The sequence below is a fragment of the Lissotriton helveticus genome, chromosome 11 (genome assembly GCF_964261635.1).
Source record: "Lissotriton helveticus chromosome 11, aLisHel1.1, whole genome shotgun sequence".
NCBI classification, from domain to species: domain Eukaryota; kingdom Metazoa; phylum Chordata; class Amphibia; order Caudata; family Salamandridae; genus Lissotriton; species Lissotriton helveticus.
In genome coordinates this window covers 1,063,823,212-1,063,839,007 of record NC_136072.1, presented here as the reverse complement: position 1 = coordinate 1,063,839,007, position 15,796 = coordinate 1,063,823,212, and the positions used below count along the sequence as shown (strand labels likewise).

At 41.1% G+C, this 15,796-nt stretch overlaps 1 protein-coding gene across 6 annotated transcripts in view; it reads left to right on the top strand.

Moving 5' to 3' along the window:
- SBNO1 (strawberry notch homolog 1) overlaps positions 1–15,796 on the top strand; it is a 1,344,504-nt gene that overhangs the window by 983,097 nt on the left and 345,611 nt on the right. For all 6 annotated transcript variants that reach the window (XM_078667602.1, XM_078667600.1, XM_078667599.1 and 3 more), the window contains one exon: positions 9,814–9,949. In XM_078667602.1, coding sequence (XP_078523728.1) covers positions 9,814–9,949 — 136 coding nt within the window. The remainder of the gene's footprint in view (positions 1–9,813; positions 9,950–15,796) is intronic.

Here is a 15,796-nt window from a genome sequence, read left to right as displayed (position 1 = left end):
TTGTCCACTACAGAAAGCGATTTTTCCAAATTAATACGGTCAATTTCCCGTATACTTTCTGCTGTCTCAATTTGAGTTATCTTCCAGGCCTCGTTGTAAGCTGCATATATAGAGGCTGCTATGAAGCGTTTTTGACGCTGTTTGCGCGGTCCCATAATGAAATCACGCAAGTCAGCACCATCAGTAAGTAAAGTTAGGTGTTGCTTAATTTCTGTCAGTGTGGAAGTTTGTAGCCATTGAAGGCAGAGTTTGCCCACACTGTAGGTGGTGATTATCCCTGGGTGTTGTCTTTGGGAATATCTAGGGTCTGGCCTGGTCAATGTGAACCCCTGTGTTTTGTTCAGGAATCTGTCTTGACAGTTATTAGTATCTGTGGGCCAGATTAACCATTGTTTCCAATCAGGATTTGTTCTGTTTTGGTTTAATACATAGTTTACGTCTATCTCTTCATCTGCAGAGTTATTGCTGTTCATTGTTGGTTTTGGAATAGACGGTTTATTTAAGTCTTTGATTTTGGCTAATCCAAGACAGGTAGTTTGTTGAATAGTGTCATTCAAGAATATAATTTGTTCTGGGATCATGCAGGCTCTAAACAATGATTCTATACCCTGAACTTGCCATTCTCTTGTACCCCAAACACTTTTAACTTCCACATTTTTGTCCCAATAATCAAAACCAAATGTATTCATTTGTTCAAAAAATGAGTCCGAATATATCAATTTTGTGTTTGTAAGCATGGTTTTTGTTCCTGTCTTATTTGACAATTTAAAATAAAATGTTTCAGCTTTACTTGTATTGAACCCTGAAAAATATGAATATTTGTCATAAACGGTTCTTGAGCTTCCTTTTGGAGGGGTTGCACAATGTTCCCATTGATTATAATTTAAAACATTTCTAGGTTGTGCAGATTTATGTAGAAAATGGTTACCATAGTGGTTGTAGCAGTACATACTATCATATTTAGACGAACCCTGCAAATAATCATGTTTGGTAAATTTAGCAGACATCACTAGGTCAGACATCATGTCATTAATACTTTCAAAGTCCCAATCATCAGCAAATGAGTTTGGTTTTACAAAGTCACTCAACGAGATCTTGATTTGGTGTGGATATTTGAGGATTTCAACCGGACCATAAATTTCATAATTTCATAATTTAAAACATTTCTAGGTTGTGCAGATTTATGTAGAAAATGGTTACCATAGTGGTTGTAGCAGTACATACTATCATAATTAGACGAACCCTGCAAATAATCATGTTTGGTAAATTTAGCAGACATCACTAGGTCAGACATCATGTCATTAATACTTTCAAAGTCCCAATCATCAGCAAATGAGTTTGGTTTTACAAAGTCACTCAACGAGATCTTGATTTGGTGTGGATATTTGAGGATTTCAACCGGACCATAAATTTCATAGAAAGTATTGTCCCATGCTACCCCACCCGGTATAGGATTGGCTGTGAAGTTGACTGAAGAAAGTTCTCTTTTCTCGACGTGTGAAGACGTGTGTGGCTTGAGGATCAAGTTGATTTTCTGGCTTGCTGTGTCCATTTTTGCATATTTTCCCTCAATGAAGCGTCCCAAGCATAGTACCATGATGAGCCAAAGTATGAGGATAAATACACCAAAGGACACCCAAAATTCAATCCATGGAGAAATCAGATAGGTTTCTTTCAGTTGTTTCAAAAGCTCCTTAGCTTTGTCTTTAAGGGTTTTTGTTGATGGCTGTGTCTTTGATTCACTGACCTCTTCAGAGGAATCATTGAAGTTTATGAAGTAGCCGGATGCTGTTCTATCAATTGTTCCAATTGTTTCAGGATTACTGTTTCTTGCATATTCATTTGTTACTTCATTGTAGGTTGGTGTGTCTCTACTAAACGTTTTTATTTGGGTTTTCAGAGGTGTGAGTTCCATTGCATTGTTGCATAGTCCTTGTTGTTGTTCTGTAGGCGTTTCGAATGTGATTAGCCTTTTAGTTAGCACCTCTGTACTTGTAGCAAACCTCGGTGTTCTACTACTTATCGGGAGTCCACTTGGCCTACTGTTTGTTATCGGCCACATGATTGTGGTTTTACCAGGTCGATGGATACAACTCGGTTCTCCTTTTTACCAGCAAGCGGCGGTAGTATAACTGATCTTGTCCCGTTGATGGACAAGACAGGAACTGCTTTTCTGTAAGAAGGCCCAAATTCCTTCTTTACCGCGATCTTTTCTCTGACTAGATCCCCGATTTTTGGAATCCAGACAGGTCTTGCTGGGACAGGCGGTGTTTCTTCAGTGGTTGTTGGCTGTTGTTTCAACTTTATGTTGCTCAGGTCTTTTTTTGTTTCGTTTAAGTCCTGCAAAATAGCCAAACGATCTTTGATATCAAAGCTTTTTTCTTTCACCACTGAAGTCTGACTGTCAAGATCTAAGACTAACATCCTAGTCCCAAACAATAATTCGTACGGACTGAATCCCTTCAGAGGATTTCTTGGCAGGTTGTTTAGACTACGTTGGACACTTATTAGATGTTTGACCCACCCAGCTCCCGAACCTAATACCTTAGCTGTTATAGATTGCTTTATGTCACGGTTTTTTCTTTCAACAATTCCGTTTCCCTCTGGATGAAATGGACAAGAATACCGCAATGCAATGCCCATGCTGGTCATGGCCTCCTTATAAGCTCTAGAGCTAAAAGCAGGACCCTGGTCAGAATGCAGCATGCCCATTGCGTATGTGCCGATAAAGACTCGCAAATCTTTTATAACAGTTCTGGCGTCAGCCGATCGCTGGGGCCACATCCATATGAATCTCGTGCATGAATCCACTGCGACCAAGATATATTTATAGTTACCATCCCTTTGTAAGGGACCACAGTGGTCCAGGTAAACACAGGCTAATGGTTTATCCGAGATTAGAAGGGGCGTCTGTGCTGGTCGTCTCACTGTTGATACTTTCATTTTTTGACATATTTCACATTCTAGAACATAGTTCCTGGTTTGTCTTCTCATTTGTGGCCACCAGTATCTCTGTTTTAATAACGATACTGTGGCTGAGACGCCAGCATGTACAGAAGCAAGTCCTTCGTGTGCCGCTATGATGAGTCCTAACCTATGTTCCATGTTTGGAATTACTCTATCCCCCACTCCAGGGATTCGAGCAAATGGAACATTATTCGCATCAGTTATGTATGAGTACTTTACTGGAAAGCCTTTCGGGAGTGTTTCTATCGCATCTTTTACTGTAGCGCTGACAGCTTGTAATATATCGCTGTCTATTTTTGTTTTTGACCGGGTGATGGCAGCTACGGAAGCCGTTTGCACAGCTGCCTTTGCGGCCTCATCAGCCAATGAATTCCCTGCAACGTGAACGCCATCACGTTGATGACTCAGTGTATGTATCACGTGAGTCTTTGGTAGTTCCTTTTGTAAAAGAACTACTTGTTCCCAAAGAATTTTATGCTTGATTGTGCCTCCTTTTGCATCCTTAAAACCATTCTGAAGCCAGATCTGTAAGTATTCATTGTAAGACTGAACGAAATAATACGAATCGCACACTATGAGTGTGGGGAATTCCCGATCGGTATTTTCAAGCGCCATCTTGAATGCCAGTAGTTCTGCTCGCTGAGCTGTACAATCTCCTAGAGATTGTGTTTTAATGACCGCTGGTTTGAATTTCCCATCGTGCCAGCGACCTTTTACAATCGCACACGCAGCACTGTAAGCTTGTTTACCTCCTACTGCGGGTTGTGCTGATCCGTCTGTATATATTATACAGCCGTAATGTTCTAGAGGCAGAATTTCGGTCGGCGGCGGACATTCGAATTCGTATTGGAGAAACTCTTGTGTTTTTAAGTTAGGATCAAATTCGTATGCCACGTCTGTTGCAGCAAGAGAATTAGCCCATTGTATCCATCTCGGATGGAGCGCTTTAGCATTCGGTATGCTTGCTTTTGTTACAGCCTCTAGGGCTGGTATCGGTGTAACGATTATTATTAGTTTACCTTGTGAAAGGGCTCGTTCTTTTGCTATAGCTGTCTGTGTTGCAGTAAGAATTTTTTCCGTTGGGCTAAATTTCATTTCAGCTTTAGTGTACAAGTGTGATTTGAATGCAATTGGTACCTTTTCTCCCTCGTTAGAGGTCAGGTATGTGAATCCGCATCTTCCTGGGATGACTCGAATCACAAGGTTGCGTGTGTTATCACGTGTTTCTAATTTTGTTTTAATTAACATATCTGTTTGTAAGGATCTCAGAATTTCTGTGTGTATTTGAGTCCAATTGGTTTTTTTAAAATCTGGTTTTATTAGATAATAAAGGGGTTTGACCCTTTCTGCGTAATTTGCAATGTATGTTCTTCCGAAATTTAGGAAACCTAGAATTGACTGTAGGTTTTTTAGTGTTCTAGGTGCTTGGAGTACGGCACATTTCTCTAGGAAATTGTCAGCCAGGCTTTTGCCTTCACTTGATAATTCATATCCTAAGAACAGGACTGTTAGATGGGCAATTCTAGATTTTTTAAAGTTGAATTTGTAACCCTCTGCTGCGAACCCAAGTATTATGGTGTTCACTCTCTTCAAGTGAGTATCCAAGTCATCATCTGTTAGGTATATGTCATCGACATAAGATAATGCTTCGTCATCATATGTTTGTAGTAACTCTGTTACTCTCGCTGAGAATAATCCTGGGCTGTTCTTGTACCCCTGGGGTAACCGACAGAATTCTTTTTGAGCGCCATTTATCGAGAACGCTGACAAGTATCTGCTCTCTGGTGCTATATTTTGACAAAAGAATCCATTAGAGATGTCTAATGTTGTTTTATATTTTTTGCGCACTATGTTATTCATTAGTGCCGCACTATGCGAGTTTTGTACTGCAAAAGTTTTGCAACATGAGTTAAGGTGTCTGTAATCCAAAACTAGACGATATGAATTGTCTGGTTTGGAGACAGGAAACAAAGGGTTGTTCATTTGTGAGGTGCAAGTTTCAATCACCCCCTGGTATTCTAGTTGATCTAGAATTTCTTTTACCTGTTTTTTAATTTCTTGCTTGATTGTATACTGCCTTTGTGCAGTAGGTTGTGATTTTAACTGGATTTTGTGTGGAGGAGATTCCTCATCCCATCCCACATGATTTTTATATAAAGCAGGAGCTTGAGCTACTGCCCACTTTCTTGCAAGTGTATATTTTTTATGAATTGGAATATGATTTGAGAAGGCAGGCATAATTATTTCTTCGCCATGTGGGCACTCCCTGACAAACTCTGGTGGCCAATCTTTTTCAGCTAGAAGGATGTCATAGCCCTTGGAGAGATTATCCCAAAAAAGGCCCCTTATTTTTCTAGTCTTATCCCCTTCTATACGTAAAGTTATTTCATATATTTTGTGAGGTTTGCTAACTCTGGTGTCTGCAGTTTCCACTTGAATGTATTCATTCGTGTCCACTGTCTCCAGATGATTCATAAGGACTTTGCGTGCTATGCTCACTTCTGCTGCGCTGTCTAGCATTGTCTGAGCCCACTCTCCGTTTTTCAGCTGTGTCCTCAGTATTCTCGACATTGTTGAATACTTTAATACTGGCTACCTTCTTCTTTGGAAACTGTAATTTTTTATTTGGATGAGCAGGTTCCTTGTCTTTGGACTTGACGTGCCCTTCCCTGGGTTCCGATCGTCCTCTTCTTTCCGATTTCTGCGAGGAAGTCTGAAAAGATTGAGAGGGACGTGTATCAAAATCTTGATATCTATCAGGTTTCTTTATGTTATCCCTATTTCTAAGGTTGTATCTTTTCACAGAGGGCTCCCTTTGGGGAGACTTGGGTCCTTGGTCCGGAGATCTTTCTCTCCGCCGAGGAGACCTTCCTCTGGACTGGAATCTCTTTTCTTTTGGATTGGATTGTTTGTTTCCATCCCAGTTCTTCTTTTATTTTATTTTATTTTTAATAAATATTTTTTCAGGACTTTCAATTAGTTGGGGCTTCACTGGTATTCCACCCAAACTATCTCTACCTAGTTCTTCATAGGATTTTTCTATAATTCTGGCAATTTCAGCTGGTTGGTCTGCTATATCTGTCTCTTTTAACCTCTGGCGGATCGCCACATTCGCTGCTTCTCCTTTTATGTTGGCTAGTAATATTGCCGAGACCTGCTTGAAGTCTTTTAGTAATTTCATACCGAGAGTTAAAGCGGGTTCTGGACCGTATTCGTCTTGAATTTGTTTTAGCACATCTGGTATTACTGACATGGATGGAACTCCATGTGTTTTTGTGTAAATGGAAGCAAAGACTGTACCCCAAGTGTCACAGTCCTCCACGTGTGGTGCGATTCCCATTGGAAGACAGTCAGAAAACTGTGTTTTTCTACCGGGGTGGTATCTGGAAATACCGCCTCTATTTGGGTGATTTTTTGTGCTAACCAGAATGGTATTTGTTCCCGTTTAGCTGGTACTTTACCTAGGCAGGACTGTATGTTCTGTGGTGTAATTTTATTTGTGTTCCCCTGATGAGGGGTCAGCTGTGGAATTTTAATTACTGGTTGGACAGTTGAAGTCCGCATTACATATTGGACTAATTGTCTATATATTTTAATTAATTGTTTTAGTTGTACTAAAAGATCTGCTGCAGACATTCTTTCGATGTCTGGATGTGGTGTGTATCCGGCTAGGACCGGCCACGTTGCTCCTGGTCTACCTAGTGGACCGAGCCTGGTGATGTGATTATTATGTTTTAGGGCGCCATTAAACAAGAGCAGGTGCTCTTGGAATTTGAGTGGTACTTCCACTTCCTCGAAAGGAGTGTACTCATTAGGAGGTTCCTCTATTTTATAATAGTGGAAGTCCTTTGTTACAGCATTTGCTGCTGGAAAGTTTATCCATGAATAGAATACCTCTGTCTGCCGATATTCGTGTGCCTCAATTACGAATATGACTGTACCACCTCTTGGTGTCAGTCCATTTTCTATAAGTTTTAACGTTATAGATCTTCTTATGTTGACCAGGATGAGTTTTATATCCGGGTCTGCTTCTTGCATAGTATTATCAGCTTCTATTAGTTCAGCTGCTAATCTAACTCTCTCTCTTTCATCATCACTTTCTGACATTTTACTGTCAGGAAGGTTATTCTGTTTGTTTGCAGATCAGGTTCCTTATGGAAACAAAGATTAGATGCACAATATTTTGGAACAGTGTATCCTTCAACGTTGATTGAACCAAGAACCATACATAGGAGTTCCCTCCTGCGAGGTTTGGCGGATTTTACCTCTCACCCACTCCAGACGTCTTTGGAGTATTATGGGAAAAAAGGGTCTGAGTGAAAGAGCCACGACTGAGTTACTCTAAAGTCTTGCGTTAGTTTTATCGCCTTTCCAAACGTTGGGCGCCATGTAGTGTAGTTCCTATTATCCCAATAGGCTCTGCGCATTGGAATAATACCTCCAATAGTATAGACCTAGACCAGACGTTAACTAGGTCTTCTACTGTCGATATTAGACTTAAAGTTTTGGGTTTGCCAGCTAGCTCAGAGTTCACTAGAAACTTTCTCGAATAGGCAAGGAGGAGTTGAACCTCCCTGGATAGACAAGAAGGGATTTAGTTTCTGACAACCATAGAACATGACAACTTTGCTCTCCCCTAATCAAGAGTGTATCTGTAGAGTCGTGTGAAAACAAAAGACAACTTATTTTACTCAGTCAGTACGTGCATTCTTAGTTTCACCAGATTGTAGAGAAAAGGAAGAGACGGGCGTGTTCAATAAAAGATGTTATTTATTGATCAGTCTCTTTTCTCGTACAAGAGAAATGAATCGATATTATTGCAATACTTATGGTTAAGTAAAGTGCATACAATAAAAGCAGAATTATGAAATAATACTGTAAAAGCATTGATATGGTTTCTAAGCCATATGCTATTTAAAATGGATAGAATATATACATACACATATACATTTAACTAATCGTACTCAACTGGTGCTTCTAACCACGCCTACCCCGGTGTACCTGACCTAAGCCTAATACGTGGGCTGGAGTAGAAAGTAGCAGTTTGAGTTAAGTTTGTTTTGCCAAGTGACTGACTCAAGAATTCTCTGCAAGGGGTTATTCAGTTCTGTACCTGAGATCTAGGATGGTTGAGGGATGGTATCTCTCGTCTGTGGTCTCGATATTCCAAGCTGCCTGCAAGGGCTGCTCGGAAGCGCCGGAGCTGGATTTCTCGGCAGGAGAAAGGCAGCGTCTCGTTCTCAGCGCGTCAGGAAGGCGGGGCAGCGCCAGTGGGCTTCGCTCTCTGCTGGGCTTCGGCAAGTCTCGCTGCTCCGATCTCGTCACCACCGCGTGTGTTTGCTTAAGGCAATGTCGGTAATATTTATACCTGTAAGGTGCCGAGATTGACGTAAGGATGGACATAGATACGCCAATAAGGATGTCATACGAGCTGGTCGTTAGCACATTCTTTTACTGAAGTTCTTTGAGAAATCAAAACAATGGCCGCAGGGATTTTCCCAGGTTGTCATAGGTTTGATTTGTTTTGAGAACTCCGTATGCCTTATCAGGGACTGGAGGAATATTGCTTGCCTAATTAGATGGCAAGCGTTATGACCTAATCAGATAACGCGCTCCTGTGCTGTGGTCTGGCTTAATCAGATAACGGTTTCTGCATCATGGGATGGCTGCTAGTTAATTTGTTAACCAGAATAGGGTCAGGAATAGGGGATCTATACAGAACCTATAGGAATACATCACACATTCAGCAATTTCTCTCTACATTGGACACCTTGAATTAAATGAGGTGGGATGATCTGGCCTTCGAGGTTGTAGAAACTAATGGTTAAAGGAGATATAGATCTTAAAGTAGCACAAAACTGGGAAAATGAATTAAATATCAGCGGATGTGTGGAAAATGTTAATTTCTGTATAGTTCATGAAGCAAATTATCATAGGGTGCAATTTTATGCTAAAGTGTTAGTATACAGAGAGGTTTTTTTTTTTATTAATTAATGTTTTTACGAAAGCAATACCGGAGTATTAGTCCTCTGTTGTAGACAAACTTTGTAGGAAACAAGATGTTGGGTTCACAAGGTATGGTCATGTAATTCATTAGCACAATTTGCGTAGGATTGATTTAATGTACCATGAAAAAATATTGACCTATTACTCCAGAGAGATCACATGATGACATTATTGGCAAATGTCTCAAACTATGGTGGCGTCACGTCAAGGGATTAACTTGATCTATATCTCCATGCTTATGGCTAGCATCTTTATTTTGAAAAACTGGAAATAACAAATTCCAACTTTTTCAGATTTGTTGCAAAAGAGGTGTGGAATGAAGTATTAGGAGATTATATGCTAGATGGGATCAACTACAAAATGCAATAGTTCATGGCAGGAATTTCTCAACTATGTAATGTAAATTCTTTATTTTTTACTTGTTTCATCTGTACTTTATACGGTAATATATGTATTTTTAAGGATTGTTTTGGCTGCAAAAAAATGGAAAAGATGTTTATAATTTTCCTTTAAAACTAAATAAAAATGGAAAAAACTCAGGGTACATACTTACTGTAATGCTTTTCTGGTGGATTCTCAAACCGCAGATTACTCACTCCCTTGCTGAGGAAAACCGGTTTCCATTCCACTCTGCATCTAGCACAGCTTATCAGAAGTTGATAACAGGGTCTAAGGGTAATGGTTTGCCGGCCTTGTTGGCCTAATTAGATGTGCTATTTCTTGGGGGGGGGGGGTTCAACATGATATCAAGATATTGGAAATGTGTGTTAATGTGGTAACAATGCGATTCAGTAACAATGTCTATAAACAAGCGTTTTTAAGATTTTCTTTTTCCTACAGAATATTGCCATAATTTCTGAGGCTGCAAGCTCTGGTATTTCTTTACAAGCAGACCGCAGAGCGAAAAACCAGCGGAGGAGAGTGCACATGACTTTAGAGTTGCCTTGGAGTGCAGATAGAGCAATCCAGCAGTTTGGTAAGTTTGTTTCAACAAATAAAATGATTGCACAGAGAACCTTGATATTTTTCATTTAAGTTCACGATTTGCTTTATATAACATACTAACAAAAAGGAAACAGTAGCCAAGCCAGAACTGTTTAGATCAGGGGAAAGGTAAAATAAATTACAAATGATCGGTGCTCAATAACAGGAGTTGGCTACCAAACAGCCCCAGATATATTCCACAGCACAAGGGTTAAAATATTGCAAGACAATTGTCTCGAATACTTGGAGTTCAACAAGAAATTGAATAACCAGTCATGGAGTCATAAAGTGACTGTAATCTTTAATTTCACAATTGGGTTTCTGTACATCAATTCATATACACCAGTAATGTAATGCACTTTGCACAGTCAACACGTGTTTCGTGGTTTGGCTTATTAGCCTCCGACTTCAACAGGGCTATGAATAATAAACCATAACCTAAATTCAGTGAATGTCTTCAATAATAACGTACCATCATCCACCATTCAAAGTATAGACAAACACTATATTACAAGAAGGTGTAAGCAAATAAATCCAACGTGACACATCCTGTCCAAGGGTGGACAACACATGCATGCCATTGTGCAATATTGTTGTTTCTAAGTCAAAAAAGATAAGGCAAAATAATAGCATTATTACAGGATTAAAAAGACTACATCAAACATGAGCAGTATATAGTGAATGAGGACCACCATCATGTAAGTGAAAAAACTGCAAACAACCACTCATGCAGTTACCTAAATTGTCATGCTCGCCCCTCTGTGCCATTCCAGAAAGGAAACTAAGCAAGTAAATGAAGACCTGAAATGTAGCAAATTAATTTCTCGGCTTCTTTACGCTGTGCTTATCGGGTACAGTCAACATGTAGATATCATTGTAGAACATCAGTCCTAAATAAGTGAATATAAAGATACAATGATAATTAATAAGAACCAAGTATCTAAAAGCAAGGGTCTAAAGACCTACAAGCAGATGAAGAAGCATACCCTACCATTCTAAAGGCAGCCACAAGTACAAGGGTCATTACTAGTAAAGTAGCTGAGAAACTTTAACCTGTTTTATCCAACCTGTAAAGGTGTATCAAAAAACAGCAGTCGGATATATGTGGCGATAAGAAAACTGAAAGTGGGAAAAGAACGTAGGCCTAAAAAAAGTGTAAAATAACCAAATAGTGATTAACCCATAAAGGTATTCTCCTTAATAAGGGACTGGTGCAAATAATGAAATGCAATATCTGGCGCATGTAGTAGTTAGATAATATAAAATGTGTTCTCTTTCATTAACATCATGAACAGGGCTGTAAGTGCCTAACTTAATATTACATGTACAACTAGTAAATTATGATACGCAGTGCATGTGGTTATTGTATACAAAGAAATAAAGTTACGTTCATTTTTCATCATAACCAAGGTGGTAAGTGTCTGAGCAGATAGTGCGTTTTTCATTGTAAAAAGCTTCTGCAACTAGTCGCACGCTACAGCAACTAGTTATCTGAAAAAGAGTGCAGAAAAAAAAAGAAATCTTATACAGCGTGCACATTGTGTATAAAACTAATTGTACGCGTTCATGAAAGTGAGCTCTTAATTTTAAGGAGCGGACGCAGCTAGTCATGCTACTGCAACGCATTATTTGAAACAGTGTGCCATGTAGAAACAAAACGTCAACATGCACAATAATATATGTATTGTACAAAAGTGCCAAAAAATTAACTCAAAAGCGTTTCCAATGTAAATCGCCTACATGTAAAGTAATTCTCCATTTTGAGAAACAAGTCAGATGGTATCGGGAAAGCAGCAAAAGCGTACACTGAAATATAACGCCTCAGAAGTGTTAGATAAACTTGCATCACATTGGCGTGTATAAATCGCAGAAAGTGCGCTTTCCTTGTATGTATCTACGACGTGGATAAGTGGCACCATTTTGAAAATGCTATTTATATACCAGCTACTGAATGTCATGTGACAGTTGGTAAAACGCCGGCGAACATATTAAAATTTCGTATTCACGTTAAGTGTGTGTATAACATAACGGGATTAACAAGAGTATATAAATCTTGTCACGGAGACCAAGCAAAATCTAGAAAACCCTTAGTATGTCCTGTTAAGGCATGAAAAAAGGGATGACCTGTAATTGTCAAAAGCCATTTTAAGAGTGCTAATTATTTAACGTACACACTAAACATCATGTGACTAATGATAAGCCGCTGGTGACAATCTTCAATTGTCAATTAATCAACAATGTTCTTAATGTATAAGGGGTTAACTAGAGTATACACGTGTTATCAAGGAAGATAAGCCGGAATCCTATAATGATGTAAAATACAGAATAATGGAACACTCAACAAATAGAAAATACAAACCTATAGATGCTACAGCATTTTATTCATAATAACATCAGTTTGCCAACCAATTTTGCAGTTCATTGTCGATATTCAATTCAAGCTCCAGGGATATTTGTTGAGTGTTCCACTCTCTTTGCCATTTAAATTAATTCTCGTTCTTAAATACAATGAGATATTTTCCCTAAAAGTTTACCAGAGCTTATGCTGGATATGTATTTCTCGCCAGTGCCTATAACTCTAGTATTGGTCACCTGTGTCTGGCGTTCTTTTTTTATCTCAACATCCCTCAAAATATTTGGGCTAAACTTTTCAATGCACACTATTTACTGCTTTTTGACATAATTAGAAGATTTTGTCTTATCTTCCTTGATAAGATGTGCATACTATTGTTCACCTCTCATACATTGTGCACATTATTGTTCAATTGCGACAATGTAAGATGGCTGCTGTGTTTTTCCATTAGTCACATGACATTTAGTAGCCAGTATATAATTAGCACTCTTAAAATGTTTTTTGATATAATTACAGGGTACTCTTTTTTTTCTTTTCCTGGTCTAAATAGGACATATTGAGGATTTTTAGTAATTGCTCAATCTGCCGTGATAAGATTTTACTGTTGTTCACTCCTATACTTTATACTCTAAATGGGCGATTAATGCGACTTTTAAAGATGGCTGCTGACATTTTACCTTAATTACATGATGTTTAGTAGCCAGTATATAAATAGCCCTTTCAAATTGTCTATTAACATAATTACACGGCATCCCTTTTGTAATGCTTTAACAGGGCATACTGAGGGTTTTCTAGATTCTGCTTTGTCTTTCGAGATGAGATTTGTATACTCTTGTTAATCTAGTCACTTTATACACAACTAACTTGAATACGACATTTAAAGATGGCCGCCGGCATTTTACCAATAGTCAGATGACATTTAGTAGTCGGTATATAAATGGCACTTTCCAAATGGCGCCACTTATCCAATCCAAAGACACACGCGAGGAAGGAGCGCTCTCTGCGATTTATACACAGTGGTGTGATGCTAAGTTTATCTAACTCTTATGAGGTGTAATATTTCAGTGCAAGCATTTGATACCATCTGACTCATTTCTTAATATGAAGGATTACTTTATATGTAGGTGATTTACATTGGCAATGCTTTTACTTTTGAGTACATTTTTTTACACTTTTATGTGATACATATATTATTGCGCACATTGTTGAAGTTGTCTTTTTTCTTTCTAAATAGCATGTTTCAAATAACATGTTGCATGTGACTAGCCATTGCTGCTTCTTAAAATGAAGACGCCGCTTTCATGTACACTTACAATTTTGTATTATACACATTAATGCACACATAGTTTACTTTTCCAATTTTTTCTTTCTATTCAGCACGCTTTTCCATATAAAGCATTGCCGTAGCATGCGACTAGCCGCTTTTTACAACGAAGACATCGCTTTCATGTACACGCACTTACAGCCTTGGTAATGTTAGATGAACATAACTTTATTTTTGTGTATTCATAACCGCACGGATTGTGCTATATTACAGATTAAAATAGTTGTACATGCACTATTGAGTTAGGCACTTATAGTCCTGATCATGTTTATAAAAGATAACATGTTATTTTATCTGATAGAGATATCTAGCCGCAGATTCCTTTACTTAGAATTATCCCAAGGCGTCAGACTGGATCTGGATTTTTTTGCAGCGGCACCTATGCGCGACCGGGGATGACGCCACACGACCCCGCCCTGAGTGTCATCCTCGGACGTGACGTCATCGAGGTCATATAAGTCTCTCCCGGCGCACAGACGTTAGTTTCCTTCTTTTCTGCATGCAACACGGATCCGGAGTAAGCGGTTCTTCTGGCCTGTTTTCAAGTCCCTTTAATGCTTTCGCGTCTTGAACAGTGTGCGATGCCTTCGGGCTTTAAAACATGTGCCTCCTGCTCGCGGCAAATATCCGCGATGGACCCACACCTTATCTGCATGTGGTGTCTGGGCGAACACCATGACTCGATGGATTGCGAAGCCTGCCAATAACTCAAGCCGAAGTCCTGGCGGGAGCGCCGGATGAAGCTACTTTCGGCTTGCTTGTCCCAGTCAGAATCTTCCCGTCCCCAGCCTCCTCTTCAACTGCAGGTTCCGGTGTCAGTGGGTTCCGTTTGCGGCGATGGTCGCCGTCTAGTTCCCGCGTGCGTCGCTTGCCCCTTCCTGGTAAGGGGCCTGTCACCGAGGTCCTCCACCTCCCTTCCTTCTGTTCTCGGGCACTAGTTCCCGGGTTTCTCCGGACTTGCCCCCGCGAGTTGTCCATCCCCTATCCGCCTTTTCCTGGTGCAGGAGCGACTCGGACCCAGATGGCAGCCTATGCCGCGGCACTGCAGCCTTCCATTGGGTCCCCTCCTCTCCCTGGGGCGTCCTCGTACCCTCCGCTGCGTGCGGGGTCTCTGGTGGACTTGCCGGCGGGTTCGCCCCAGGCACCGACTGAGCCCCTTGCCCCTAGGGATCATGGAGGTATGGCGTCGTCAAGGCGCGGAGCGGCCCGGCTGGGTCCTCCTCTTCTGCCTATAGCACCCCCACTGTGCCACATAGTCCAGCGGGGCTCCCTGTGGCGTCGCTGGTGGTTGCTGGTACTCGCAGCTTGGCTCAGAGTCCACCTCAGCCATCCTGACAGGCGGCTGCCTTTACGGAGGCAGTCGGCTCCGACTACTTCAGCGTCCGAGCCTGTTGTGGTTGAGGCTGAGTCTGCCCCGGTCCGGCGCTCTAGACTTGCCTCCCTGGCTCCGAACACCGTTCCTTTCTTCGAAACTGGACCCTGTTGTGGTTGAGGCGGAGTCGGCGCCGGACGGGGCTGAGTCAGCGCCGGACAAGGTCGCCCTGGCGCAACCTCTGCTCCTCTCCGGAGGCTTTCGGTGGGAGTTTGACATCGTCCTGAAGTCCGTCAATGCCGAATCCGTCCTTGCCTCTTCCCCCTTTGGAATTTGTGGCTCTGGCGGACTCTCTGCCTCCTCAGGAGCCCAGTCAGGACCCTCATTCATCCATGGGGCTTCCTTTTGGACATTGAGCTAATCCTCCGTTCATTGGACAACCCCCTTGGGGTGGGAGGCTCAGTTTACAGCCCTCCCCCACTTATGAGTTACTGACCCCTCCTCGGAGGACTACTGAGGCTGGTGCGTCATTTATATGGGTTTCCTTAGCCGCTTGCATTTTGAGTATGTAGCCCCCTTCAGTCCCCCTGCCTGTTGACCCCCTGTTGGATGTCCTCCACCACGGTTCGGGGAATGTAGCATCGCTTCTGCCTTTCGAAGCCTCTCTTTATGATGCCCTTCTGGGCACATTTGGCTAGGCGGCGTTGGGTGATCCGGTGGCTCATTTTATCATGCACCGCCACCGCCCTGCTCCAAATGATCCAGTTTCCTTATTTGTTCTTCCAGACATTCAGGGGTTTGTTCTGCAAGCTGCCTTTCCTTCCGTGCCTCAGCTGCTGCTGCCTCCCTA